The sequence below is a fragment of the Zalophus californianus genome, chromosome 15, assembly GCF_009762305.2.
Source record: "Zalophus californianus isolate mZalCal1 chromosome 15, mZalCal1.pri.v2, whole genome shotgun sequence".
Taxonomy (NCBI): domain Eukaryota; kingdom Metazoa; phylum Chordata; class Mammalia; order Carnivora; family Otariidae; genus Zalophus; species Zalophus californianus.
The window spans coordinates 80558618-80585081 of record NC_045609.1 but is presented as its reverse complement, the minus strand read 5'-3'; the positions used below and the strand labels follow the sequence as shown (position 1 = coordinate 80585081).

Below are 26464 nucleotides of genomic sequence, written 5' to 3'. Positions count from 1 at the left end.
GGAAGGGGGGTTGTTGAGGACACGTGTGATGCGGGGCTGTGCCTCTGCTCATTCACCCTGGTGAACCCTGGTGACCTTTGGGCTCTCAGCGAGATGGGTGGTAATAAGACTCCCACCTGGGGTTGGCCTTGGGCATGACTTCCGTTCCCTTGTCCCAGCAGGCTGATCTGAACACCAGCTGTTCCTTCAGGATCTCAGATGCCGCAGGGCAAGGCGGCTCCCAGTGCTGGCCTCTACTCTCTGGGCTCTTGCTCCCATCCTACTTGGGCCTCGGAGTCCCTTAACTATCTTGTTAATTTTTAAGTGCTTTAAACATTTAAAAAATAATTTGTCTAGGTTTTTTTTTTTTTTTTTTTAGCTGAAGAACAAGGGTTGGTTCGAATTATTTTAGTTATGCATTACCAGATTTGGAAGTTATTAAGATCTGGGAAGGCATTTTCAAAAAGAGTTTTCAGGGCCTATTTCTTTACACACACACACACACGCACGCGCACGCCCACGCACACACGCACAGAGTCGCTTCCCTGGCCTTGGCGTCAGAGCTCTGTCTGATGGGCTGGGGTCCCTGGTCTCTAGAGCAGTCGCTGTGGCTCTGATGCACTGAGTGTATGACAAGTGACTCTGGTTTATGAAACTTCTTTACCTTGCTCTTCTGTTAAAACAAGATTGAGGAACTGGGCATGACGCGGGAGGGAGAGACGCTGTGGGGGGCTGTGATATGCAGTATGGAAGGGAGAGAGGACGGTGGCCATGGAGGCAGGGAACACAGCAGTTAGGGATGCTGGCCTCGGGTCAGACGGGCGCCTGGGGGACGGTGTGGGGTGGAATGGGCCTCAGAGAGCTAGCCGGGCACTCTCAGGACCCTGTGCTCAGCCTTTTCTGTCTCTGCTCAGGTGTCCCTTGGGGGGCCTTGCTGGAGAGGTGGCAGAATGAAGGGGTCAGGTGGTGGGTTAAACACATGCCACCTACATCATGTGCAAGGTAGCAGGTGGAACGGACCTCACCTATATTGTGTGCAAGGTGGCAGATGGAGATGTGACCCGCTTCATTTTCAAGGTGGTGGGTGGTACAGATATTACCCCCCCCCACCCCCCGTTTTGTGAGCAGATGACATCGTGAGTTTGCCTCAGATGCGACTCTCGGAGAGAACACGTACACGGGCTGAGGAGCAGCGTCCGCTCGGGCAGGTGTCCAAAATGCATCTTGGATATTGTCCTAAAATAATTGGCACAGCTGGTTGAATTATTGCTCTAGTTCTTCACCTCTCCTTGCGTCCAGCCCTTTGCCATGTGACTTTTCAGTTCCTTCTTAAAAGGTGGGAGTGCCCCTTGACTTTGGGCCGGCCCATGCCTTGCTGCGTCTGGTGGAGTAAGGTGGAGTGCCAAGGTGCCCATTCTGAGCTGAGGGCTTGAGAGAATTTGCTTGTTTCTATTGGCTTCTCATTTCTGGCCCCTTCCTCCTTTTCCCCACAGGCAGATGGGCTTTTCTCACACCATGTCCTGTGCTGAAACACATGGCTCACGTGTTTTCTCCAGAGGGAACTGGACAGGCATCTCGGTGATTGAGAGGACAGCTTTGGATCAGGCTCTACTCTCACTGTCTGTGCAACTCTGGACAAGTTCCTCAGTTCTCCGTGACTCAGTTTCCTCCTCTGCAAGAGTGGGGAAGAGATCCCTTTAGAGGGTTATCTTGAAGATTCAATAGTGTCCGAAGGGTACAGCACACACAGTCCACAGCAAGCTCTCAGCGAACATTAGCGATGGCTTTTACTTGCCATCTGGGTTTTTTTGTGCCTCAGTTAGAGGGCTTGGCAGGCATTTTTAAAGGATCAGATCATAAATATATGGTTTATTGGTCAAGAAGCAAAATTGAGGTTATTATGTCATTACGTAAATAACCATTTAAAATGTAACCATTAAAAAAGTACAACACTATTCTTACCTCTTGGGCCATACAGACACAGGTGGTGGCCTGGGTCTGGCCGTCCCAGGCACTGAGGCTTGTCAACCCCTGCCGCAGAACTTCACTTTTCTGCAAATGCTGCCTCCGGGAAGACTGCCCTGATCACCTCTCTTTCATTTTCCTACACCTCCTCCTCAGGGTCCCGGTCCGTTCCGGTCTCACATCCTGGTGATTCCTATGGGCAGCTCCTCTCCTCTGGGAGGATATGAGTACTCAAGAGCTTGGTCCCCCTGATTGTTCTCAGGATACACCCAGCCTTGGAGTAGCACCCAGCCTTGGAGTAGCACCCAGCCTTGGAGTAGCACTCAATAAGAATAGCAAACTTGTTTACTGAGCACCTGCCCTGTGCTGCAACTAGTGTTCTGGGCTCTAGAGCAGGTATTTCATGTATGTTCAAGTGGCTTCTTTATGACCCAGAACAGCAGGGCTCGCCTCCACAGGAAATGCTCTTGGATCTGTAGGAAAGGAACATGATTTCCCACCATCGTGGAAGTAGAATTTTTTTCCCAAAGTGATGCATGTTGGTGAACCGGAGCTCCCTTGGGCCTGGGCTGGGTGAGATTTGGTATCATGCTTGGGGATTGACCCACTGCGTGTGTGTGTGTGTGTGTGTGTGTGTGTGTGTGTGTATGTGTGTGTGTGTGTGTGACACTGGAGAGTTGGAGAGTTTTTCACTATAGCAGAGACAGTTTGGGTTTTCATCCAAGCCCTTGTTGTGAGCCTTTTCCCGGTGTTGCATGGCTGGGTGCTTCTCGGGGGCTCAGCTCTGGTCTTCCCCAGACATCTGGCACAGTGGCTGAGGGCATGGGAGTGAGTCCTGGCTGACCTGGCAGACGCTATGATACACGGTCACATCTCCTCCAGGGGTATTTCAGACCCTTTGGAAGTGAGAGGGGAGGCGAGGGGCCAGAATTGGGACAGGGTCACATCCCTCGTGGACCCACCTTGCTTGGGAAGCCTGATGAATGTGGGCAGGTGGGACACCATGGGCTCCTCCATACCTGTCTGGCTCCCCCACTTTCCACTGTATCTCAAACATGCCTAGAAAGTTATTCTTCAGTCTCTGACATGAAATGTGTCTTGTGAGGATTTTCTGGCCTGCCTTTGCAGTGGGGAGAGATTTATTTTGTTCTTCCAGTGGTTTTGTGGCAGGGCTTTCACTGGGTTCGATTAGGGGTCCCGGGCTCACTGCTGCCCGCGAGTGTAAGCTGAGTTCTGTTAATGCCATGTGGGCAGTGTGGCGAGCCTGGGCACAGGCTGTAGAAGCTTTGGTTTGGAACCTGGGCCATGGTGGAGGTGCCGGCATAGAGATATGTCCCAGACAAGGGGTCTGGAGCCAGAGTTCTGATGTGTTTGGGAGCGCCCACAGGCTCCGCTCATGTCTGTCACCCAGCTGACCCCTCACTTCTGCCTCCCCTGGTTCTGGTTGACCAAGGTCACATGAGTCCTCTTACAGAGTAGAAATATGCTTCTTGTTGCTCTTGGGACTTTGTTCCTGTGACAGTCTGCCTGTCTTCTTCCCATCTTCTCAGCCCTTCTGTGATGAGATCTTCTTCTTGACTTCCATATTGCTGACTCAGGATGGAGTTAGCAGAAAACCAAATTTGCCATGTCATACCCTAAAACTTAAAAAAAAAAAATTAGAAACTTAACTCAGAGTGGAAGCTGTTCTAAAATAGATTTCTTTCCTGGCTTACGAAACATTTTGACTATGAAAGTAATGGATGCACCTTGTAGAAAAAGTGGAGAATGTATAAAAACAAAGAAGGGATGGGGCGCCAGGGTGGCTCAGTTGGTGAAGTGTCTGCCTTCAGCTCAGGTCATGATCCCGGGGTCCTGGGATTGAGTCCTGCATAGGGCTCCCTGCTCAGCAGGGAGTCTGCTTCTCCCTCTCCCTGCTGCCCACCCTGCTTGTGCTTTCTTTCTCTGTCTCTGTCTCTCAAATAAATAAATAAACTCCTTAAAAAAAAAAAAACACAAAGAAGGGAATAAAACAAATTCGTAGTCTTATCTTCCAGGGATAATCACAGTCAACATTTGGAGTCTCTCTCTCCAATCTTGTCTCTCCGTGTGTGTGTGGGTGTGCGCGCGCGCGCGTGTGTGTGCGCACTTGCATGCATCAGGAACAAAATTACAGGTATGTGTGTAGATGACACACACGCTTTCTACAAAACTGAACTAGTCTTGTTTTGTAACCTTCTACTCTCGCTTAATGTGCTACTGTTACGTTCCTAGGTCATCATATGCTCTTATGGCATGATGTGAAGTGGTTTTCCATTTTATGATGGAGTCTTAACTGACAGTTCTTCCCAGGTTGTGAACATTTCTACACTCCTTCTGTCTTTGTTTTCACTCGCTCACGCCTTGAGTTCATGCTTCCTGGAGGAGGAATTGCATGGAGTTATCACACTGCTCTCTCGAAAGGTTTATGACAACTTTTTACAGTCTTTTGCCCATTTTCTCCTTGTGTCTGTATTGTTTTATGAGCACTCCTTATGTGTGAAGGACAGGATCTCTGTTTATACATTGCAGTGTAGGGTAGTTAAGAACTCTGGAACCATACTGAGCTCAAAGCCCAGTCCACTGTTGACTAGCTGTATGGTCTTGAGCGTGTTATTTAATCTCTTTGTGCCTCAGTTTTCTCAAATACAAAATGGCGGTAATAATTGGACATACCCGTAAGATTGGGATAAGTATTTAATAAGGTAGCTTGAATAAAGCACTTACAACAGTGACTCGACCAACAGGTTCCATTGCGGGAGCTTTGTATCAGTCATTCATTTGGGCACTTGACTCATTTTTTTTAAGGCCTGTTACAGTGCAGGAACACAGAATGATCTATGCCTTGAAAGCTCGAAAGAACAAGACTGTAAATTCATTGGAACTAGGCATTTTCCATTGAAAAAGTTCTTTGACAGATCTACTTTCTTTCGTGGTTATTGATTATCAGATTTTCTATTCGTTTAGTTAATTTTGATAAGGTTTATTTTGAAGACATCGTCACTCTGTTGATACATTTTCCTTTTGCAATTTATGTACTTACGTTTTGTTAATTTGTCAGCTAATTTATTTATTTTAGAGACGTTTTAGGTTTTGGATTTAGAAAAAAAATAAAGGCAGAATACAGAGAGTTCCTCTATATCTCCGCTCCTCCTCTGGGTTCCCTTATTATTAACATCTTGCATTCCTGTGATACCTTTGTTACAAGTGATGGGAATTTTGATATGTTCTTTGTAACTGAAGTCCATGGTTTGTAGGAGAGTTCACGGTTTTTGTTGTACATTCTATGGGTTTTGACAAATGTATAAAATGAGACGCAGCTACCATTACAGTACCATCCAGAATGATTCCACTGCCCTAGAAATCCCCGGTGCTCTGTCTACTTATTTCTGTTTCCCTTCCCTGATCCTCTGGTAACCACTGATCTTTTTACTGTCTTCAGAGTTTTGCCTTTTCCACAATCTCATGTGGTTGGAATCATATAGCATCTAGCTTTCTCATTTCTTTTGCTTAGTCATATGCACTTAAATTTCCTCCATGCCTTTTCATGGCTCGACAGCTCATTTCTTTTTATCACTGAATAATATTCCATTGTCTGGCTCTACTGCATACATTTGTTTATCCACTCATTCATGCAAGGACATCTTGGTTGCTTCCAGCTTTTGGCAATTATGAATAAAGCTGCCATAAATATTCATGGGCAGGTTTTTTTGTGGCCATGTTTTCAACTCATTTGGGCAAATACCAGGGAGCACAATTACTGGATCATATGGTAAGAGTAGTTTAAGTTTTATAAGGATTTTTTTGTGTCTCTTTTGTAGTACCCCCCACTAACAAAAAAAAAAAATTGCTGCTACTATTTGTTCTTTTTTTTGTCCTTTCAGTATGCATTCTGAAATCTTTACAAATTTGTTAGCACATCGCTGATGTGATTTTTTGCGTAATATTTCGCTCTTACTGCTTCATGTGGGATATTTCCTACTGTTGTTTTGAAATAAAGCAAACATAGAAAAATTACATAATGATAATATATTTTTTTTAGCAAATATTTTATAAAACCAGTCCCTGTGTCACCATCACCGGAGCCAAGAAGTAGAGCCTGTCAAGCTTCTCTGTCCCAGCTTTATGCCTTCCACTTGGGAGGTGAACTCTACCCCAGTTTTAACAGATGTTCTTCATAGCTTTACCACTTACGATTTTATCTCTAAATAAGCTAGTTTGGCCTGATTTTGAAATTTATATAAATGGAATTATGCTGTGTATATTCAGTCATACGTATCTTATAATCTTCTATTAACATTCTATATTTGTTTAGTTCCTTCGTTTTCATCACTGGCTAGGATTCCGTCATGGGACTATACAACAGGTTTTTTTTTTATACATTTCAGTGCTGATGGGTGTTTGACTTATTTCCAGTTTCTGTATTTTATGAAAAATGCCGCCATGACAAACTCCTGCATACATCATAACGCCCATGGGCTTAAGTTTCTCCAAGTATATATACATTTAGATGTGGAATGGCTGCGTTTAGCTTCACCGTTGAACAAATGCTCAATTGTTTCCATCCGTGGGGGGGAGGTGGGCACGCCGTTCTGACTTCCTGTCAGCATTGTGTGGGCTCCAGGCTTCGCGTTCTGAATAATTGTTGTATGATCAGACTTTAGTATTTTGCCAATCTGGCAGGTGTACGGTGGTGACTCACTGTGATTTCTTTTGCATTTCCTAATTATTAATGAGGTTCAGCATCTTCTCATAGATTTATTTGTCATTTGAATATCTTTTCTGGTGACATTTCCATTCTATTTTCTTCCTTATAGATTTATCCACTCTGAGTTTGAATTTTGATTTTATAATGTTGGTAGCAAATATGTTCTCTATTTTTTCCTTTTCATTCTTGTCGGGTCTTAATGAACAGAAGTTCCTGATTATAATGTAGCCAAATATATCTTTCTCTTTTTCTTTTTGGTTGCTACTATTTGCGACTTGTTTAAGAAATCCCTTCTTACTCCAAAGTCATAAAGATATTTTATACTGTCTTCTAAAGCTCTCTTTCCTTTTTTATTTTGCACAGTTAGGTCTTCAAATACTCGGGATGGATTTTGTTTATTTATGATATGAAGTTAGGATTCAATTTTATTTTTTCCTTGTTTCCCTGTTGTTTTGCCGTGCTACCTTTGTCTTTTGGGGATTCGGAGTCCATATATATATATGGCTTTGTTTTCAGTCTTGCTATTCTTTATCATTAATTCATTTTTCTACCCATACATGAAATACCTTACTCTCTTAACTACTATAGCGTTATAACACATCATGATATCCAATAGAGCAGGACCTAGTTCTTCTTTAAAAGTGTGCGTGCACACACATATATTTACACCACCCAGTCAGGTTCATCAAATACCTTACTGAAAACTTTTGGAATTTTGATGACCGTTTCATAGATTCCATAAATCAACTTGGGGAGAATTAACATATTTATAACATTAAGTCTTCTAATCCATGAACATGGTATATCTCCTCACTTGTTAAGTCTTTTTAAATATCTCCCAATAAATGGATCTTGCCCATCTTTACTAGATTTATTCTTAGATATTTGCTATTTTGTGATGCTTTTTAAATTCAGTTTTCTAACTCTTTATTGCCAGTATACAGGAGGACAGTTGATTTTTTTTATGCTGATTTATATCCAGCAACATTGCTAAACTCTTATTAAAAACAATTATTTATATATTTACTTGGGTTTGGGTACAAAATCATAATATATGCTAAATAGTGGCAATTTTGTTTTTTTTTTCTTTCCATTTCTTAAACTTTTTACTTATTTTTCTTTACTTCATTGGCAAAGATCCCAGGTTAAAAATAATGGATCTTTCCATAGGGTTTAATTCTGCCTTTGGGTTTGTAGTTTTTTTAATATTTGACCTTTTTTCTTTTAAAGATTTATTTATTTATTTTAGAGAGAGGGAGAGAGAGAGGGAGAGGGGGGAGAATCTCAAGCAGACTCCCTGCTGAGTGTGAAGCCTGACGTGGGGCTAGATCCTACGACCCCTAAGCTGAAATCAAGAGTTAGATGCTTAACTGACTGAGCCCCCCAGGAGCCCCTGGCCTTATTTTAAATAATTTTTCTATAGTTAGGGTGAACAATTTTAGGAAAAATATTTTCCTCGTTATTACATTAAATCACTTTTAAAGGTACTTTATTGCTTGGAGTCTTTCGGGTGATAATATCTCATGTTCTTTTTTTGTGGAATTTTGTCCTTCATAGATGGCATATCAGTGATTTGTTCTTTACTCTTCTTTCAGTGAGGCAAAATGCAGCCATATTTCCTCCACTGGGGGGCAGTTGCAGCCCTTTCTCAGATCTACAGATGTTGACCCAGTAGGCATGCAAACGCTCAGTACAGTTTTCAGTTTCAAGCAGCTCTTTATCTTCTACATATTTTTGCTTCCCCGAGGTGCTGATTTCTTCCCTGGCTGCAGTTCTTAGATCCTCTTTTCTGATGGGATACATGGGGGAACTATAATTATCTTCCTATGCTGTCGTCAGTGTTCTTGTCTTTGCCCCACACTGTCCTTCTGTGTGACAATTGTCCCTCCTTCCTGTTGTTTTCTGAGAGTTTCCGATCCAAACAGTTGTGGAAAGCTGATGGGGGTCGGGGAGGAGAGGTGAACACCTGGCCACCTCAGAAAGCTAGATCTGAGCTTTGGAGATGGTGTCCAATTTTCAGTTTTCTCGTTGCTGCAGACCTTGGACTTCAAAATGGAGGCACGCAGGGGGATGAAGGGTTTTCTGTCCCTCCTCTGGTCACCTCCATTTTTTTTTTTCTCCAGCTGTCAATATCTGATTCAGCTGTGGGGAATATTCTTGCACATCTGGCACTAGGTTGAAGCATGGTTGAGAATCTTTCTTTATAGGAGTCTTTGTAGGTTTTTAGGATGTGTTTGGGAGATGTTGCAAAAGCTTAAACTAGAATTCCCCAAAGTCTGTGATACTTCTGTACAACTGGTGATTTTTTGAGATACGTTAAATAACCTGGAACATGTTGTGAGAGAGTTTTTTTAAGGGGTCTTTAAAAAAAAAAAAACAAAAACAAGCCTTTATTTTGAAATAATTAGAGATCCACAGGAAGTTGCAAACAAATGGGTCCCGTGCACCCTTCACTCTGCCTCCCCTGGTGCTGACATTTTGCGTAACTGTGGTATAATAGCAAAATTTATGGAGCATATTCAGATTCCACCCATTATCTGTGTGTGTGTGTGTGTGTGTGTGTGTGTGTGTGTGTGTGTGTATGTGCATTGGTCCTACATGCTTGTACCACATCTGCCATTTCATGGGAATACCATCACAGAGAGATACAGGGCTGTCTCTTCACTGTGGGGCTTCCTTGTAACATCCCTTTCTAGCCACATACCCCCTCCCACAGTCCCTAATTCCTGGCAACCGCTAGGCTGCTCTTCATCTCTATAATTTTGTGTTTTCAAGAATGTTAGATGAAGTAAACCATATGGTATATAACTTTTGAGACTGGGTTTTTTCACTCAGCATAATTCTCTTTTCCTCTTTCCGAATTGGACAAATAGACTTAGTTGATACTAGCATGATATAGAGGTCAGGAAAAGGAAAGTCTTTTTATTATTACTATTATTATTAAAGTATAACACACACGGAAAAGTCTAGAAATCTTCAGAGCATAACACATTGGATTGTCATATGCACCATGTCACATGTAATGTAAATGCACTATTTTAACTAACATTTAGATCATAAATTGATGACCAGACCATGAGGCCTCCCTCTCACCGCAGTTAGTCACTAGCCCTGTTCCCTCTCAAGGATAATCACCATTAGAGATTACTTTTGCCTGTTTTTAAACTTAATATTCATGGAATCATACATTGTGTCTGATTGCAGTCACTTAATAGTATGTTTATGAGATTTCTCCATGTTATTGTGTATAGTTATGATTCGTGTGTTTTCATGGATTTATAGTATTCTGTGGCATGGCTGTACCACAGTTTACTTATTCATTCTCATATTAATGGACATTTGGGTTGTTTTCAGTTTTTGGCTATCACAAATTGTGCTTCTGGGATCATTCTTGCATATAAATCTCTTGGTGTATGTTTGAGTGAGTTTCTGTTGGGTATCTGCACCTTGGTAGAGTTGCTGTGTCACAGGGCCTGCAAATTTATACCTTTAGTAAATTCCCCTAGAGAGCTTTCTGGATCGGTTGTCCCGTTAACACTTCTCTACCAGTATTGTTGCTTCGCCTCCTTGACAACATTTGATATGTGTCTTTTTAATTGTATTTATACTGGTATGTGGGTCCTGGCATTTTGTTGTGGTCTTGATTGGCATTTTCCTGAAGACAAATGGCTTATGCTCACGCACCATTAGAATATCTTCTTTCATGTATGCCTGCTCAGATCTTTTGCTCATTGTTTTTCTTATTGATTTATAGGAGGGTTTTTTTGTATGTTTGCCTTTCTTTTTTTTTTTTAAGATTTTATTTATTTATTTGTCAGAGAGGGAGAGAGAGAGCGCACAAGCAGGGGGAGCGGCAGGCAGAGGAGGGAGAAGCAGGCTCCCTGCTAAGCAGGGAGCCCGATGCGGGACTCGATCCCGGGACCCTGGGATCATGACCTGAGCTGAAGGCAGACACTTAACTGACTGAGCCACCCTTGTATGTTTGCCTTTCTTAAAAATACTGTGGATGTGAGTCCTTTGTCAGATGTTTGCACAGCAATATCTTCTTGCACTTCCAGGCTTATCTTTGAACTCTAGTAATGCTATCTTTTGAATAACAGATGTTCTTAAATTTAATACAGACAAATCGTCAGTATTTTCCTTTAGTGCTTTTTGTTGCATGTTTAAATGTTTTTCGCCTACTGCAAGATCATGAAGACATTTTCCTATGTTGTCTTCTAGAAAAAGGCTTCCTTTTGCAGTCACTTATTTCCATTAAAATTCTTGATTTAAATAAAAATACGAAGTAAGCGTGCAGGTGGTACTTGGATATGGAAAAATTCACGAAGATAATAAGCAGGTGATTGAGGTTTGAGAAATGCTATTTTGAAACAATAATTCCTCCCTTTTTGGCCTGATAAGCAATATAGAAAGAACAAAACAGTGTGCAAGCTAATGATTATCAGTTCTGTTGGATCATAATACACGTCCATTCATTTACTTGGGGAATATTGATGGCTTTGGGGATTCAATGATGGGCACTCATAGTTGCTCCCCTGTGAGGAGAACAGGATGCTTTGTACCTTTGTTAGCCAGGGGTGGGTAGGATGAGAGGGGTGGATGTCGGGGAGGAGGTCTTGGAGGCTTTTCAAGTGAGCAGCCACCAATCAGAAGTCAGAGCCTCTGTGATGCAGGTGCTCTGGGCGCGGTTTGTGCAGGGTTTTCAGCCCTCGGATACCGCTCCCCGAGGATTTCCTTTGCCTCATCCACAGGACCTGCGTAAGGGGAACTCTGAGCCTCTCTAGCTTTAAGGGAAGAGACACCAGCCAGATTCTGAGGGTCTCAGAAGATCACCTGGGAGCCTTAGAGACCAGGGCCCCTCTGCAGTCCTGTCCATCAGAGTCTCTGGGGAGGGCTCTGGACAGCAGTGTTTTTGAAGTTCCCCAAGAGATTCTGATTCTGATGTTGAGTCAGGGTGAGGGAGTCCTGCGGTGAGGGAGGTGCTTTCCAAGGGTGGCTGGATAAGGCTGACATTAACTCCTTTCCCCAAGACCTTGGGTGGGGGCGCCGTGCCCCTCTGGGAAGCTGGGCATGTCTGAGACCTGCAAAGAGCCACTGTAGACCCATCCTCCAGCGCAGCAGGAAGCTCTCTCCACGCTCTCATCCATCAAAGGGAATGTCATGTTAGGAAAGGTGAAGGATAGAATGTCATAAGTCAGAGCTATGCGATTTCTGACGACAGTGCATCTGTGCACTTGTCCCTGCCAGCACTCTCGAGGTCTTGGAGAACTCTTTGCTCTGCTTCCAGCCGACGATCACAGCAGGCCTGATGGCCTGGGACGCTGAGCTCCCCTTGGCCAGCCGGTGACGCCTGTCCCGGCCCCACTGCCTTTCTCTGGTGTGACCCCAAACACCACCACGAAACTTGCATTTGCCTTATGCTCTTTGCATTTTCAAGTCAAGCAGGTGGCGTACCAGCTGTCCCTGGGCGTTTATGGCCTACCTGATCTTCAAATTTTAACCTGCGCATTTAGCTATTTAACTCTGTGTAAGCCTCCTCCAGTCTTAGTTTGTGTACGTGTAAAATGGGGATGATGACGCCCTTCTCTCACGGTGCTTGGGGAGATGAAATCACAAAATGCCTTCAGAGCATCGGGCTCATGGTGGTTGCCTGCGTATTAGCCCCATTGTTCTGCAAATCATCAGCCTTTTAAAAATACCTTTCGTGACTTGTCTCTCATGACTGCTGCCCCCGGATGGATTGGGGTTTTGGGGGTGGGATGTTGGGGTTGGTGCTCCAAACCCAGAATTCTAACTTACACCCTGCATTTGGACCTTGCCCTGTAACTCTGGCCACTGGGTCCTCCACTGGGAGGCCAGGGCATCGTGCATGGTCCTCACAGCCGTTTTGGGAAGTGGCCACAGCACAGAAAATTTAAGCTCGGGGAAGACTGAATGGAGCGTACATGTGTGCGCGTGTGCTTGTCAGTGGGGGGAGGTAGAACAGGGCCCAGGCCTGGTGGATGGTGGATGGTGCCCGCTCGGCACAGGGCCTTCTCATAGAGTCGTGTGCTGCCTTTAGGAGCCACGTGGAGTCATCTTTGATGACTGTCACCCTCTTTCCTTCTGGTTATGACACATCTCTTTTCTCTAACATCCTCCTGAAGTCTTCTTTCTCCCACCCATTTTCATCTTCTCCTTTCCCACCTGCTTCTGAGCATTGATCTTTTTCCTTTTAGAAACAACAAAAACTTGATTTGATGATACAGGATGTTTTTGTGGGTTTGTTTTGTAGGAGGAGCAGGGAACAGTGCTGTGGGGGGCTCTCTGGCTGCTGTGGGGTCCCTCTGGAGTCCCTGGCCCACGGCTTCAGCGCAGCCCGGCTGGCTGTGAGCCGGGAGGGTTGGGGGCGGAGCTTCTCGGGGGACTCTCAGCACCCTGTCAGCCTGGCAGTGATCTGCTTCATCAGCCTCACAGGCTTGGTTGTAATACAAGCATATTTCAGTTCCGGCTTCTGGCCTTTTGACTTCTGACTTTGGACATTTATAAATTGAGCTTCAAAGCACTTGTTTCTTCTCCGTTTTACTTGCTAATTGGGGCAGCACCCCTGGCCCCTCTGTGAAGTGTTCGGAAGGATGCAGATGAGCCCTCCACGTGGGGGTTGGTACTGTGGTCAACAGCTCCTCCGACAGGGCAGGATGTCTCTCTGAGAATTTAAAACCAAAGGAATTCTGACTTCTTGTTCTAACCTTGCATTGCCGGAGCGCTTTAGTTGGGGAGTTCTCTGGGCTTCTTTTAGGGGAAATTACTGTATGGAGTGATCTGCTCTTCCCATCTGCTGTGTGTGTATCTGCGGGTCTCTGTGTCTCTGGCTCCTTATTCCAGAAGTTCTCTCAGCAAGAGTCTCTGGTTCTGGTGGGAGGGGGTACATTTTCTAAGTATTGTAGCTCTGAAAATGCCCCTAGTTACCTGGACGGTTGATTGGTAGCGGATTCTAGGTTCCATTGATTGGTAGCGGATTCTAGGTTCCGGTTTGTTTTTGTGGAGCCCTGGGGAGCATAGGTCGCCAGTGAGAAGTCTCGTGTTGGTCTGAGGATCACTGTCTTGACCCTCTCCAGAAGTTGGACAAGCCAGGGACTAGAGCTGGGCTGATGGTTTGTCTCTCTCTGACCTTCTCTGCCCTCCTCGAGTTCTGGTTTTGAAGATGTGGAGGCTGATTCATTCTGTGGATTTTGTTTGGCTGCTTTCTGCCCCTGGGGTTATGTTAGCAGCAGTTCCCTGTGGTGTCCAAAACCAGGGCCCAGATGAGTCACAGGAGTCCTGCAGATGTCACCTCAAGGAGTGGGAGGCGGTCTGGAGCTTTGGCCCGAGGTCGTGGAGCCTGGTGGCCAGATGTGGTACAGCCTGCCATTTCCGGATCCTTTATCTTTGTGTGACTTTTTGGTCTTTGATAGCTTGGAGTGCAGCCGGAGGGAGGAATGGTCCCCGTGCCCCTCTGTAGGCCTCTGCAGGGTGGGGGACCTGAGAGGGACTTTAGGGCTATAGCAACATGGGGCACACGCCTCGCCCAGCTAGGTCTGAGGCCTCCAGACTGTTCTGTATGTTTTTGATTTCCTACCCACACCTTTCTCCTGAGCGGCTGAGTGTGCTTGGCAGTGGTTTCTTAATTGTCCTCTGTGGATTTCCTTCCAATGCAGTATTGTTCCGCTTTGCGGGTGCAACCAAGGTGGAGGGGCAGCTCATTTTGCTCATTGTGGACCTTGACTAGACCTGCCAAAAGTCTTGAGGATGATGTTCCCAGGGTAGAAAGAAGAGGGGAAAAATGAATCAGGAGGAAATATACTGAAATTCTTCAGAGTTAAGTATTTAATATGGACATTGCAGTACTCTATATTTTGAATTTACTTAAGAATCTCTAAATCAAAAGCTTTTTTTTAAAAAAAAGATTTTATTTATTTGATGGAGAGAGACACAGCGAGAGAGGGAACACAAGCAGGGGGAGTGGGAGAGGGAGAAGCAGGCTTCCCGCCGAGCAGGGAGCCCGATGCGGGGCTCGATCCCAGGACCCTGGGATCATGACCTGAGCCGAAGGCAGACGCTTAATGACTGAGCCACCCAGGCGCCCCAAATCAAAAGCTTTTTGTCCTGTGCTTCATTGTCCCGTCCTTCAGTATAGGAAAACCCTTCATTTTTCTAAATGTGGAGATCCCTGTGTAACACTTTCAGTGTAAAACATTAAGATAGACCTAGGAACTTTTTGTCCAGAATAACATGGTTTGACCTGGGATTTTTGCCTCGTCGATCCTTGCATCAAGGCATGTAGGATAGAGAGTTTGTGCTAAATTGCTTTATGTTTCAACATTTTATTAATTAAAAAAAAAGTTGTGGGGGTGCTTGGGTGGCTCAGTCAGTTAAGCGTCTGCCTTCGGCTCAGGTCATGATCCCAGGGTCCTGGGATCGAGCCCCGCATCGGGCTCCCTGCTCGGCGGGAAGTCTGCTTCTCCCTCTCCCTCTGCCCCTGCTCGTGTTCCTTCTCTCGCCGGGTCTGTCAAATAAATAAATAAAATCTTAAAAAAAAAAAGTTGTAAATGTGATTCTGGGGAGGCAGGGAACTCCCAGCTGGTGTAGCGTATAGTCTCGGCCGAGTGGCACCACGCCCTGAGGATGGGGATGCTCTAAATGTGTGTTGAGCTACGTTGTGCTGATGGTCATGGGAATCAGGCGAAGCCCATGTGAAACAGACACGTCGTGGCAGGAAGGGAGTGGATGAACCCGAAGGAAGGAGAACGTCCCGTGGGGGTGGGAGATGGAGGGGAATTTCACGGGTGAAGACAGCAATAGTGCTTTGTCTCCATGACCCATCCTGGGACTTCTGCCATCTGAGTGTGCAAATGATGCAATTTTGGAATATAGGTGGGGTTCAGGGGTGGAGTCCGGAGCCGACGACCAAGAAAGAATTCTTGAGGTGTCTTTGGTGCAGAATGGTGATTTATTAAAGCACAGGGACAGACCCCATGGGCAGAAAGAGCTGCTGCCCCAGGGTTGTGAGGGGTGGCTGATTATATACTCAGGAGTTGGGGAGGTGAGGAAAAAGGGGGTGTCCAAAAGGATTGTCATATGCTAAAGACTCTCAGGATACTGGAGACCTGGTTATTGTCAAGCCAAGGCTGTTTCCCCCTCTAATGAGGCACTAATATGAAGACGGTTGGGAGTTTCCTGGAGGAATGTTACATTCCTCCTATCACATGTCCTTGTCAGTGGGCTTTAGAGTTAGAAGAAATTCCATGTTATTTACCTTTCCTTCCGCCTCAGCCTCCCTGAATTTTATGGATGGGAGGGTGATGTTAGGGCTTCAGGAACGGAGTTATGGGTCTCTGGAAGTGAGGCTATTGATAAGAAAGCTTCTTCCTTGTTAAGCACTAGGACATTTATCAACTGAGGGAGACTCCTGTCCTGCAAGGCTGTAATCTCCATCAGTTAACTGTTTGTTTTTCCTTTAGGGCAGTCAGGGGTGCCTGAGGAATGTCACACGTACCACCACATGGTGGGGGGGGTGTAGGGTACCAGCTTCTGCTTTGTCCTCGGTGAGCCTTCTGCTGTCTCATCACGGGGACAGCATGCCGAGGGGGAGGAGAAAGTCACTGCAGCCTCGGAGAGCTTCTTCAGCAGTGGGCTGGGGAGGATGGTGGGGACACGTCAGTGATGATATTCGCATCCACAGCCGGCCGGGCTTCTGCTGCCAAGCAGGCCTCACATATGGAAGGTTGTGGAATGGTCCAGTCTCTGAAGATGCTCACGGGAGGGGTCCTGAGTTGAAACCTCACCTGCTGCTGTAGATGGCATCTGTCATTGTGTGGATGAAGCCGTGGGCGCCGTGCCTGGGGACAGAAACCAGAGTGCAGAAGGCAAAATCCAGAAGGGGAGGGGTGGAGAAGAGGGGGACCTGGGGCTGGGTGGTGAGGGTGGACAGCTGGAGAAGCCATCGCACCAGGAGGTGCAGGGCGGTGCAGGGCGGTGCAGGGCGGTGCAGGGTGGGGCAGGGTGGTGCAGGGAGGGACCGGCCTGCAGGGCTGTGCAGGCAGCTCCAGATGCCCCTCCACCCCTCCCACGTGCGCAGGTGGGAACCGGAGACCGGCATCTGCCCCCTGCTGACAGCACCTGACTTTGGTGGGCAGACTGGCCATGCAGGGGGCAGGCCCTCCCTGGAACGAGCGGTATGAAGCTGGGTGTGGCCCCTCGGGAGGGGTGGTGTGACCGGAAGTGCTGGCGGGGTCTGTCCCATCCCCTGGAGGAACACGGCTCGTGGTTTCTGCTGCTTGGGTGATGAGGGCTCTTGGGGCTCTACCCTGCACTTGTCCTGTGTCCCTGCCTTGGTCCCTCCTGGGAGCTTCCTGCTGTGTCCCCAGCAACCCCCATTCCTGCTTAAGGTTGGTTTCTAACAACAACCAGAGATGCCTCACTGACCTTCGTGTGTCAGCAACTTTGCCGTGGCCTTTCCCAGTGTCTGTCTCTAGTGTCTTTAGCAATGGCATGGACAACAGACAAGGCTTCCAAACAAAACCAAATTCTCTGAAGATAGTGTATCTTTCTGATAAGGAAAAAAAAAAATCCTTATTAGGATTCAGGGAAGCCGGCATTTGCTTGCAGGCTGAGTGTGTGTGTGTGTGTGTGTGTGTGTGTGTGTGTGTGTGTGTGTATCTGGTCTGCTCACCAAAGACATCATCAGCTGTGCTGTGGACCGAAGGAGTGGCTTTTCTGGCCTATGCTGTCACATCATCCCAGGAGTGGGCAAGAGTGGACATTTGTCAGATGGTGGTGCTGGCTTGGTGGGACTCCATATTTGCTTCGTGTGCATGATGGTTGAGCCCTTGGGAGGGTAGGCATCGAGCTTTTGGGTTGATATTAGATGTGCAATCGACAAACACCCCACTTAGGGGCACTTTCTTTTTCACCCCTTGTGTATGCTGGTGAGAGGATGTGTGGAGCTTCCACTTAACAATATGAGTAGTTTTGGTGAATATGCAATTTTATTCAGGTAGTTCCTTTTTTTTTAAGATTTTATTAATTTATTTGAGAGAGAGAGAGACAGAGCATGCACGCACAAGAGAGCCAGCACGAGGCGGGGAGGGGAAGGGTAGAGGGAGAGGGAGAAGCAGATTCCCTGCTGAGCAGGGAGGGGCTCTCCTGGGATGGAGTCCCTCCCCTCCTCCCCCCCCCCCCCCCCCCCCCCCCCCCCGCCACGGGGCTCCATCCCAGGACCTGGGGATCATGACCTGAGCCAAAGGCATATGCTTAACTGACTGAGCCACCCTGGCGCACCCACGTAGTTCCTTTTTGAATTATAATATTCATGTGCATATGAGATATTCCCTTTTCCAAAATGGAAGAAATGCTTTGGGTAGCAATTATTCTTCCTTATTTAACTAGTAAATAATATGTATTTGTGTGGTCCGTCTGTCAGTTTGCCTATCTATCTAAATGAGTGAAATGAGTAATAGAATGTGTTAGCTCAATGAGGTACCTGGAGTTCACCACTTGCTGTGTTTTTTGCTCAGAAGGAGGGACCAGGGGATGGGAACATGTTTGATACAGCTGTGAAAGAATTTCATTGAAATGGCAGTGAATCCTTTTTGCATTTCTGATGTTTGCTTATGTGAGAATACCGAGCTTCTGAACGGAGCACCAGGACATGGGAGGGACAGACCAGTGCCTTGTTCCCGGTTGGGGTCTGAAACCAAAGCTGGAGTAGCTAGCCAAATTGAGATGCAGAGGCCATTCCCAGGACACAGGGAATTGTCCAGCAGAACCACTGGCCAGCCATTTTGGTGTTGGGGTCCAGGAAATGTGGGTTGTTCCTGAGGATGCTGATGTGTCTGAAGCAGCGCAGGCTGGGGCTAGGTGACGAGGAGGGGGGTAAGAACTGCGGACGGTGGGTAGCATCTCCAGCTGAGGGAGCCCCAAGCCTGGGGTCAGGGCCAGGGCTGAGTGGCAGGGTGAAGGACCTTTTGGAATCTAACCTCCCAGAGAGTATAGGAAGTGAGCCTGACCCTCAGTCCTTGCCCTGAATCTGGACCAGGGCCTCATGCCTACCAGTGACCACTGGGGTCTGAGAGGCCGGAGGGATATGGCCCAGGGAGGCAGGCAGCACGGAGAGGAGGTGCCGTCCATCCTGAGGCCACAGTGGGACCTCGTGGGGGCTCGGGCTCCTGCTCGCTCACAGCCTGGGCCCAGGGGCCGAGCTGCGGAGGGGCAGGTGTGGCTGCTGCTGGGTCAGCATGAACAGGTTCCATGACTAGGCATGGCTGGTGGAGGCAGGCAGCATGGATTTCTGAGTAAGCACGTAAGAAATGTCTTTGCTCAGTCACCAGATACTTGGTCAATTTCCAGTAGGCATGACGGAGAATTACTCTTTTTTTTAATATTTTATTTATTTATTTGACAGAGAGAGTCTCAGCAAGAGAGAGAACAGAAGCAGGGGGAGTGGGAGAGGGAGAAGCAGGCTTCCCGCCGAGCAGGGAGCCCGATGTGGGGCTTGATCCCAGGACCTTGGGATCATGACCTGAGCCGAAGGCAGCCGCTTAACTGAGCCACCCAGGCGCCCCAAGAATTACTCTTTTAGCATTGGGACCAAGGAAATGCCACCCACATGGGTCAGACCCCTGTGTCCTCCAGGCCTGGAAAGTGCCTAGGGCAGATCCCAGTGGGGGAGGGGTGTTAGGAGAACTAGAATACCCTCTGTGAGGTCAGCCTTGGGTGGTTAGGCATGCTTGCCTCCTGGATCCCCACCGGCCACACGCCCCGCTCTGGCTGCATGCCCGCCCCATTCATTCTGTGGCCCCCACTGGATCCACACCCTCTGCCCCCGTTCACTGCCTGGTTCCTGCTCCCATGCCCCCCCCCCCCATTTGAGGCGTGGCCCCCCTCTGGCAGAATCCGGCAGGAGCACTGTTGCTCACGGTGCCACCTGAAGCCTCCTGGGGTCTCCTGCTGCGTCATGTGGCAGTGGCACCATTACCCCCCTCTTGGTGCTCCTCACCACGCTGGGCTCCAGTCTCTCTGCCCCTCCCCCCCCAGCACAGATGGCTGATGCATGTGTATCAACCCAGGCAGCCGCGTGGCAGACGTGGGCAGGGCCAGGGAAGCAGCGTGGCAGTGTTTGAAAGCCCAGAGCCGAGAATCTGGAGGCCAGGATCCGAGGTCCAGCTTTATCGCTGGCAGGGATGCCTGGGAAGGCTCACCTCCAGTCTCAGGGCCTTGGCTTCCTCTTTGAGGACTTCCTCAGAGGCGGACTGAATGGCGTCTCGGGGCCTGGCAGGTCTGAGTCCCTCTGATGGCAGCCCCTGGGCCAACTTATTTTTTTTCTTTTCTTTTCTCTTTTTCTTTTTCTTCTTCTCTCTTCTCTCTCCCTTCCTTCCTTCCTTCCTTCCTTCTTCTTTCTTTTTTCTCTTTCTCTTCCTTCCTTCCCCTTCCCTTTCTTCCCTTTCTTCTCTTGATTTTATTTATTTGAGTGAGTGAGACAAAGAGCTCGAGTTGGGGGGAGGGGCAGAGGGAGAAGCAGACTTGCCACAGGGAGCCCGATGCGGGGCTCAATCCCAGGACCCCGAAATCACGACCTGAGCTGAAGGCAGACGCTCAACCTACTGAGCCACCCAGGCACGCGCCCCTCCCTGCCCTGGACCGACTTTCTTCCCCAGCAGCCTGCAGAACACCCAGGGGGGCTCCTGTCTTGCCAGGCTCCCCCAGCATCCTGAGCCCAGAGGGCTTTTTTTCCCCTGCAGGGGTTTGTCATGGATGGACAGATAGCCCACCTCCTCAGGTCCCCATCTCAGCAGTGAGCCACATAGCTTTTTAAACGTGCCTCTTACAGGAGGGATTTCTCACACTTGTAGTAGAAATAGCTTTTGCTTCTCCTCCAGAGTTTGTGTTTTCTTTCACCAGGGGCAGATTTGAGGAGACGGGTAGCATCGCTTGGAGACTTCCAGCCCCACGGTGGGCTGGGCGGTGAGAATAGCAGCCTGGGAGTCCCGAGGCCTGGGATCCGGCCCCAGAGCTGCTGTTAAAGCTCTTATCCACAGGGTCGTTGGTCTGGACAGGGAGGCTTGCCAGGGGCCTGCCCATGTGCCAGCATCTTCTTCCAGGGGCAGCTTCAACCAAACTGTGTTTGGTAGCTGTTCTCAGAACTACCAGTTTTGCTAAGAATGGAAAACAATAGATTTTTTTCCCCTATTTATATTGCCTTGCTCATTAGCATGCACAATACAAAGGCCAGAGTTGCTGAAGCAAAATCACAAAGTTCTGATTAATTTGCAGAGCTTAACCACGGCTTGCTCTGAAATTTCTAACCCATAGCACTCCCTGGCTGAGTCACACTGTGGAAGGATCCTTAATTGGAAACAGCCTCAGACAGTAGCATGGACAGCAACAGAGAGAAGGAATATCAGAGCACAAACAGCCAGAGAGGAAATGCCGACGGGAAGGGCAGTTGGCACACTGTTGACGTTGAGTTGACTGCATCTGTCTGGACATGCCCCGGGGGGGTGCACTGCGCTAGGGGGTAGGGGTTCAGGGGCAGATTGGAAAGCGGGAGGGTAGATTTAGAAAATCAAAAACTTGCCTTTGAACATCTGTCTTTGTTTTTAACAAGCGTTGTCCTTTCTAGGTTGCCCACCTCTTGGTCTGGAAACCTTAAAAATCACAGACTTCCAGCTTCATGCGTCTACTTCCAAGCGCTACGGCCTCGGGGCGCATCGAGGGAGACTCAACATCCAGGTACCAGCGACAGGAAGGATTTTGGTTGCGTTGCTAGTTGCTCAGGCAGGAGACGCAGCCCGCGGTTGGTTGAGCTTGGGTCAGATACCCTGTACGATGTTTCAAAAGCGTTAGCCCCACCTCTCCCACCAGGAAGAGCGATGCCTCAGATCCTCGTCTCAGAGAGACAGCCCTGAGATGAGACTCAGGACACTTGTCTTCTGCAAAGGGCACTTAGTACAAAGGATGCCGCCAGTACCTGGAGCCGGGTCGGCCCGCCTCCACCTCTTGAGCTCGTCCCCTTTGTGTGATCTCTCTGGACCGGGCAGGAGGAGGGCGCTGGACTCCAGTAGGCATCGGCAGCCAGTGGCTTTTGTTCCTCTTCCGCGCCCCCAACCAGTGCTCCTCACCACCACGCACACCTCTTCTAGACTGTTCTGTGGCTCCCCCCAGGACCCTTAGTGGCTCTCTTGGAGCCCAGCACCTCGTGTCTTGGCCTCCTCCTCTGAGGCTCAAGGGTCATGTGACCTTGGCCCTCACTGCTGTCAAGGTCCTGCTCCAGGAAGGTGAGCTCCTCCTTGCACAATTTATATACCATGCGGTTCTTGACCTCTTGCCTCTTCTCAGGCGGGTCCCCCTGCCTGCAGCCCCTTGCCCTCCACCCTCCCAGGCAGCCTAAGTCCTGCAGTGTCCATGATGATCAATTCCTCATGCTGCTCTAACAGTTTATCGTAAATGCGGCCACGTAGGCCACCCACACTTAACTCTCTTCCAGTTCTGGAGGACAGAAGCCTCACTGGGCTAAATCAAGGTGTGGGCAGGGCCGTGTTCCTTCTGGAGCTGGAGGGGAGGGCCCATTTCTTCACCCTTCCCAGCTTCTAGAGGCCCCTGCATTCTTTCTCAGTCTCTGATCCTTCTCCTTCCCTCTTCCACTTCTAAGGAGCTCGCGATGACACTGGGTCCTCGTGGATGTTCCAGGGTCATCTCCCATCTCAAGCAACCTTAATTACATCTGCAGCCTTCATTTCCGTTTACCAGATAGCCCTGACCGTTCCCAGGTTCCAGGATTAGCGAGTTGGCATCTCTGTTGGGGAGGGGGCGTTATTCCACCAGCCCATGCTCGAGGCCTTTCCCCTCCTGCTCCAGCTCCTACCATTCCATCCCAGTTAAGCGTTTGGTCATGCGCTGTCCTGTGTGCGTGTCTGGTATCTCGCTGTCTTTCCCCAGCTGCTCCATAACTCCGTGTGTGTGTTCCAAACCCCTTCTGCGCATGCGCCATCTCATCCAGCCTCCTGGGAGGGGGGTGGTCCTTCATCCCTGAGACGTGGGGCCGTCCAGGGCAGCAGCTTCTGAGCGACAGCGCCAACACCTCGTGCTCTCGGCGGTCTCTGTAAGCATGCTGCGGGCAGCCGCTGTGCCGGGAACCGGACGAAGGCGGACGAGACCCCCTGCCCGGGAGCTCACGGGCTCGGAGCCGAGCTCCGACTCTGCACGTCCGCTCTTCCCTCCTCGCTCGACACTCAGCCGCACCCAGAGACTTTGAAGCCGCTCTACTGGCGCCACTTTGCAGGCCAGGATTCCAGCAGAATGTTTCTAGAACTAACTTTCATGAAGTCCGAAGTTTGGTTTACATAAGTAGTATTGTTTTTTTAATAAGAGCTGATAAGAAACATTTGGATGTGTGCAACTGGACATTGTGTTTTTCAAGAGGATGAAGTCTCCCAAGTTTCACCAGCGTGACCAGTAATAATGGGAGGGCCTGCAGCTCCGTGAACAGGGTCGGGGCTAGCAGGGCTGGATCCCAGTGGGTGTGGGCCTGTTTTGTGTAGCAGTGAGAGGAGCTGTCAGCTAAGGCCTTGAATGCTCTCTCGATAAATGAAGTTATCCTTTATTAAAGAGGAAGTGTTCACATTTATCCATGCTTTCAGTCAAAAATTGGAAGGCCTGTTAGTCCTGAGTTTGTTGGTGGGTGTAGCGGGAGGAGTTGTGTTGTTCCAGTTGGGATTCTACTCCTAGAGTGGGCGGGTGGAGCATGGGGGGGCGGTGGCGGTCATAGTGCAGGGGTCCTAGGCATGTGGAGTTCAGACCTTGGCCTTGACTTGACACTTCTAGATTTTGGGACCTTGGAACTATTACCTTATGGCTCCAAGCCTTTGCTGCCTCACCAGAGAAGAGGGAGTCCTGAGAACTTATAGGATTTGTTGAGCAGTGAAATTAGGTGATTTATAATTTTAAAACACTTACTGGATCATTTTTCACTTCTCTGCTCATAGCTTCTGGTAGCTTCCAGGTTCTCTTGGAAACTCCCAGCGGGCCTTGTGTGACTGGCCCCTCTTAATTCTTGTGCGGCATTGTCCCTCCCTGAATGCTGTCTCCTTGGGTGTTAGCTGCCCCTCCTTGAGCAGAAGCCCCAGGTTAGAAGGGGCTTGGTCTTTCCTCTCCCTTCCTCCCAGCCCAGAATGTCACCCGGCACACAGGACATGCACAGTGGGGGTCATGTGAAGACCTGGCTGAAGGGGAGATGGAGGGTGTTCCCTGCCCTGCCTTTACTGGGCGCAACAGGAGGGCCCTTTGGTGGACGGTCATCCAGCAGGAGGCAGCTGGCCAGGCCGTCCTTAGGTCCTCATCATCTTTCCTGGCTACTTCATCCTCCACTCAAGGGAGGCACAGCCCAGGGAGAAGGCAGGCGCCCTGGGCTAGAAGTGTGGACAGACCCACCTTCCTGACTTGAGGCAAGGGGAAGTAGGAGAGTCATTGAAAACCTCTTCAGTGCTGTTTGTCCTTATGGGGATTTAGGTTTTTTTTCTTCAGTGGTGTATCATTTCCCCAAATGCTCTCTGAACAATCTCTGCACCTGCTCTTACAATGCGAAGTAGCTGCTTTAACAGGCCAGCTGCCTACCCCCAGCCCTTGGGTGCCTCCACCCCCGTGGGTGAGGTGGTGTTAACCACAGAGGGTGGAGTGTTGCCTGCAGCTGTGTGAGGGCCTTCAGCACAGCCCCCACGGGGAAATAATGCCTCGGTTGGGGCCCCTCTTGTGGTTCTCACCTTCCAGGATCGGTGCCCCATGAAGCCTGATTTCACCGCCACAGGTGCTCTAAAATACATCTTCCCCCACATACCATTTGAAATGCGGTTTAAAAATATCATCTGGTCTCACTGTGGAGTATTTTGTAGGTGTGTCAGGCTAATGGGATTTGATGTGTGAGAAACACCAAGGTGTCAGAATTAGAAACTGTTCAATTGCCGACGTTCAGGATGTGAGGGGGCGGCCCAGCCCCCCCCCCCCCCCCCCCCCCCCCCGCCCCCCGCAGGCTCCGCCGCGGTCCACCCGGGGCCCCGGGCAGTTCAGGCTTGCCGCGCCTCCTGGGTCCGCTGATGACCAGCTCAGCGGCCCTAGGCAAGAGGCCGCCTTGTCTGAGGCTTGGTGTCTTCATCAGAGAATCGAGGCCCTGCCACCAGCACTGCCTCCTTCTCAGAACGTGAGGATCCAACAGAGTAAAGAAAGAGAACTGTCCTCAGCAATTTCCAGATGCCCTGTTTGCGACCATCAGAATTCATTCACTCCTCCCCCCCCTGCGAAGCGCCCATTATGTGCCAGGAACCGTGCTGTACTGTGGAAGGGCGAGGACGAGCTGCTCCTGTGTACCCCCTTCCCTCAGATGCCCAGGGAGAGCGGACTCGGCTCCGGGCCGAGCACATTCTGCCCAGTAGTTCATTTATTCCACGATGGGAGACAAGCACTCTTATTACCGCTGTCTTGGAGAAAACAGACGCACGGATCAGTAGAGTAACTCGGTTAGGGTTCCCTGGGAGAGGCAGTGCGCGAATCCAAGCTACTTTCAACCCAGAGTTGCTGCCCCTAACGACTCCACGAAACTGCCCCCAAGTCAGCAGATGGAAGTGTTCTCGGCACGTCGGGGGTGATGATTCGACTGCGTACACCTCTCGTTTCTGACCGTGATCGCACCCCCATTGACTCACCTGTCACCCTCACCAAATGATCTTGCAGATGATGGGAATCTTGCTTTTCTGGGTGTTCCCACACTTGTTACCGCCGCGTCTGCCCACAAGTGTGTGCTTATTAGACGTGTCTGCGCAGACGCGGCGACGCTGGGGGGACTGGGGGTACCGCGAAGGCGTCGTGAAGGGGGCGGGGCCGGCTGGCGCGCTGTGGTCCGGCTGTTGTAGATTCGCTTGGCAAGACCAACACTGACGTCGTTTTGACCCAGAAGTAGCCCTGGTTCGTGTGCCCTCGTTGCCAGTATGTGAATGATTCGTTGGACCCGGTACCAGCCCCTGACCCCAGAGTGCAGCCGCGTGGCTGAGCGCAGAGCCTCAGAGGAACTCCCTCGCGCATGCGGTGCTCATCACTTCGTGTTCCTCTGGCGCGTGGGGGTCGTGTGCCCTATTTTTGGGTGCTTATAGCGTAGTTCCTTTGCCCCCTCGCCCTTGTCCCCGCAGCCTAGCTTCTGTCTTCCTTCTCCTGCCTTCTAGCACGCTGCCTTCACTTGTAGCTCCTTTTTTTTTTAAGTCCAGTCCTATCACTGTGGCTGTATTTAATTTTTAGTCTTCTGATTACATAGATTTTGACTAGTCTGGCTAGAACTCTTGTTTTTCCTGTGACCTCAGTTTTCAGAGTGCACATGTTGCAGCCGGAGCTTCTACTGAATTGCATTTGCCACATTATAGCAGAAAGGCTTTTCTTTGTCTTTGTCCTCTTGAGCCGCTATGACAATATCCTATCTCCAAGGACTTGTAAGCTACACAAACTTCTTTCTCACGGTTCTGGAGGCTGGGAAGTCCCAGGTCAAGATGCCCGCAGACCAGGTATCTGGAGAGGGCCGGCTTCCTGGTTCACAGATGGCCACCTCCTTCACCTTCTTCTGTGTCCTCAGGTGGTGGAAGGAACTAGGGGCTCTGGAGCCCTCTTTTATAAGGGCCCTAATCCCACGCACAAAGGCTCCGCCCTCCTGCCGTAGTCACGACCCTGAGACCCTGCCTCCTAACACCCTCACCTTAGGGGTTGGTTTCAAAATACGAACTGTGAGGGGACACACACACCGTC

The 26464-nt window shown here is 49.0% G+C and overlaps 1 protein-coding gene across 3 annotated transcripts in view; it reads left to right on the top strand.

Annotated features, from left to right (window-relative positions):
• The window catches only part of CPXM2 (carboxypeptidase X, M14 family member 2), a 148628-nt gene that overhangs the window by 13456 nt on the left and 108708 nt on the right, over positions 1-26464 (top strand). For 2 of the 3 annotated variants that reach the window (XM_027596158.2, XM_027596159.2), the window contains one exon: positions 21309-21418. In XM_027596158.2, the coding sequence (XP_027451959.1) occupies positions 21309-21418 (110 nt within the window). Of the gene's footprint in view, positions 1-19741; positions 19965-21308; positions 21419-26464 lie in introns of those variants that run through there. The other variant, XM_027596160.2, reaches the window with a different exon arrangement.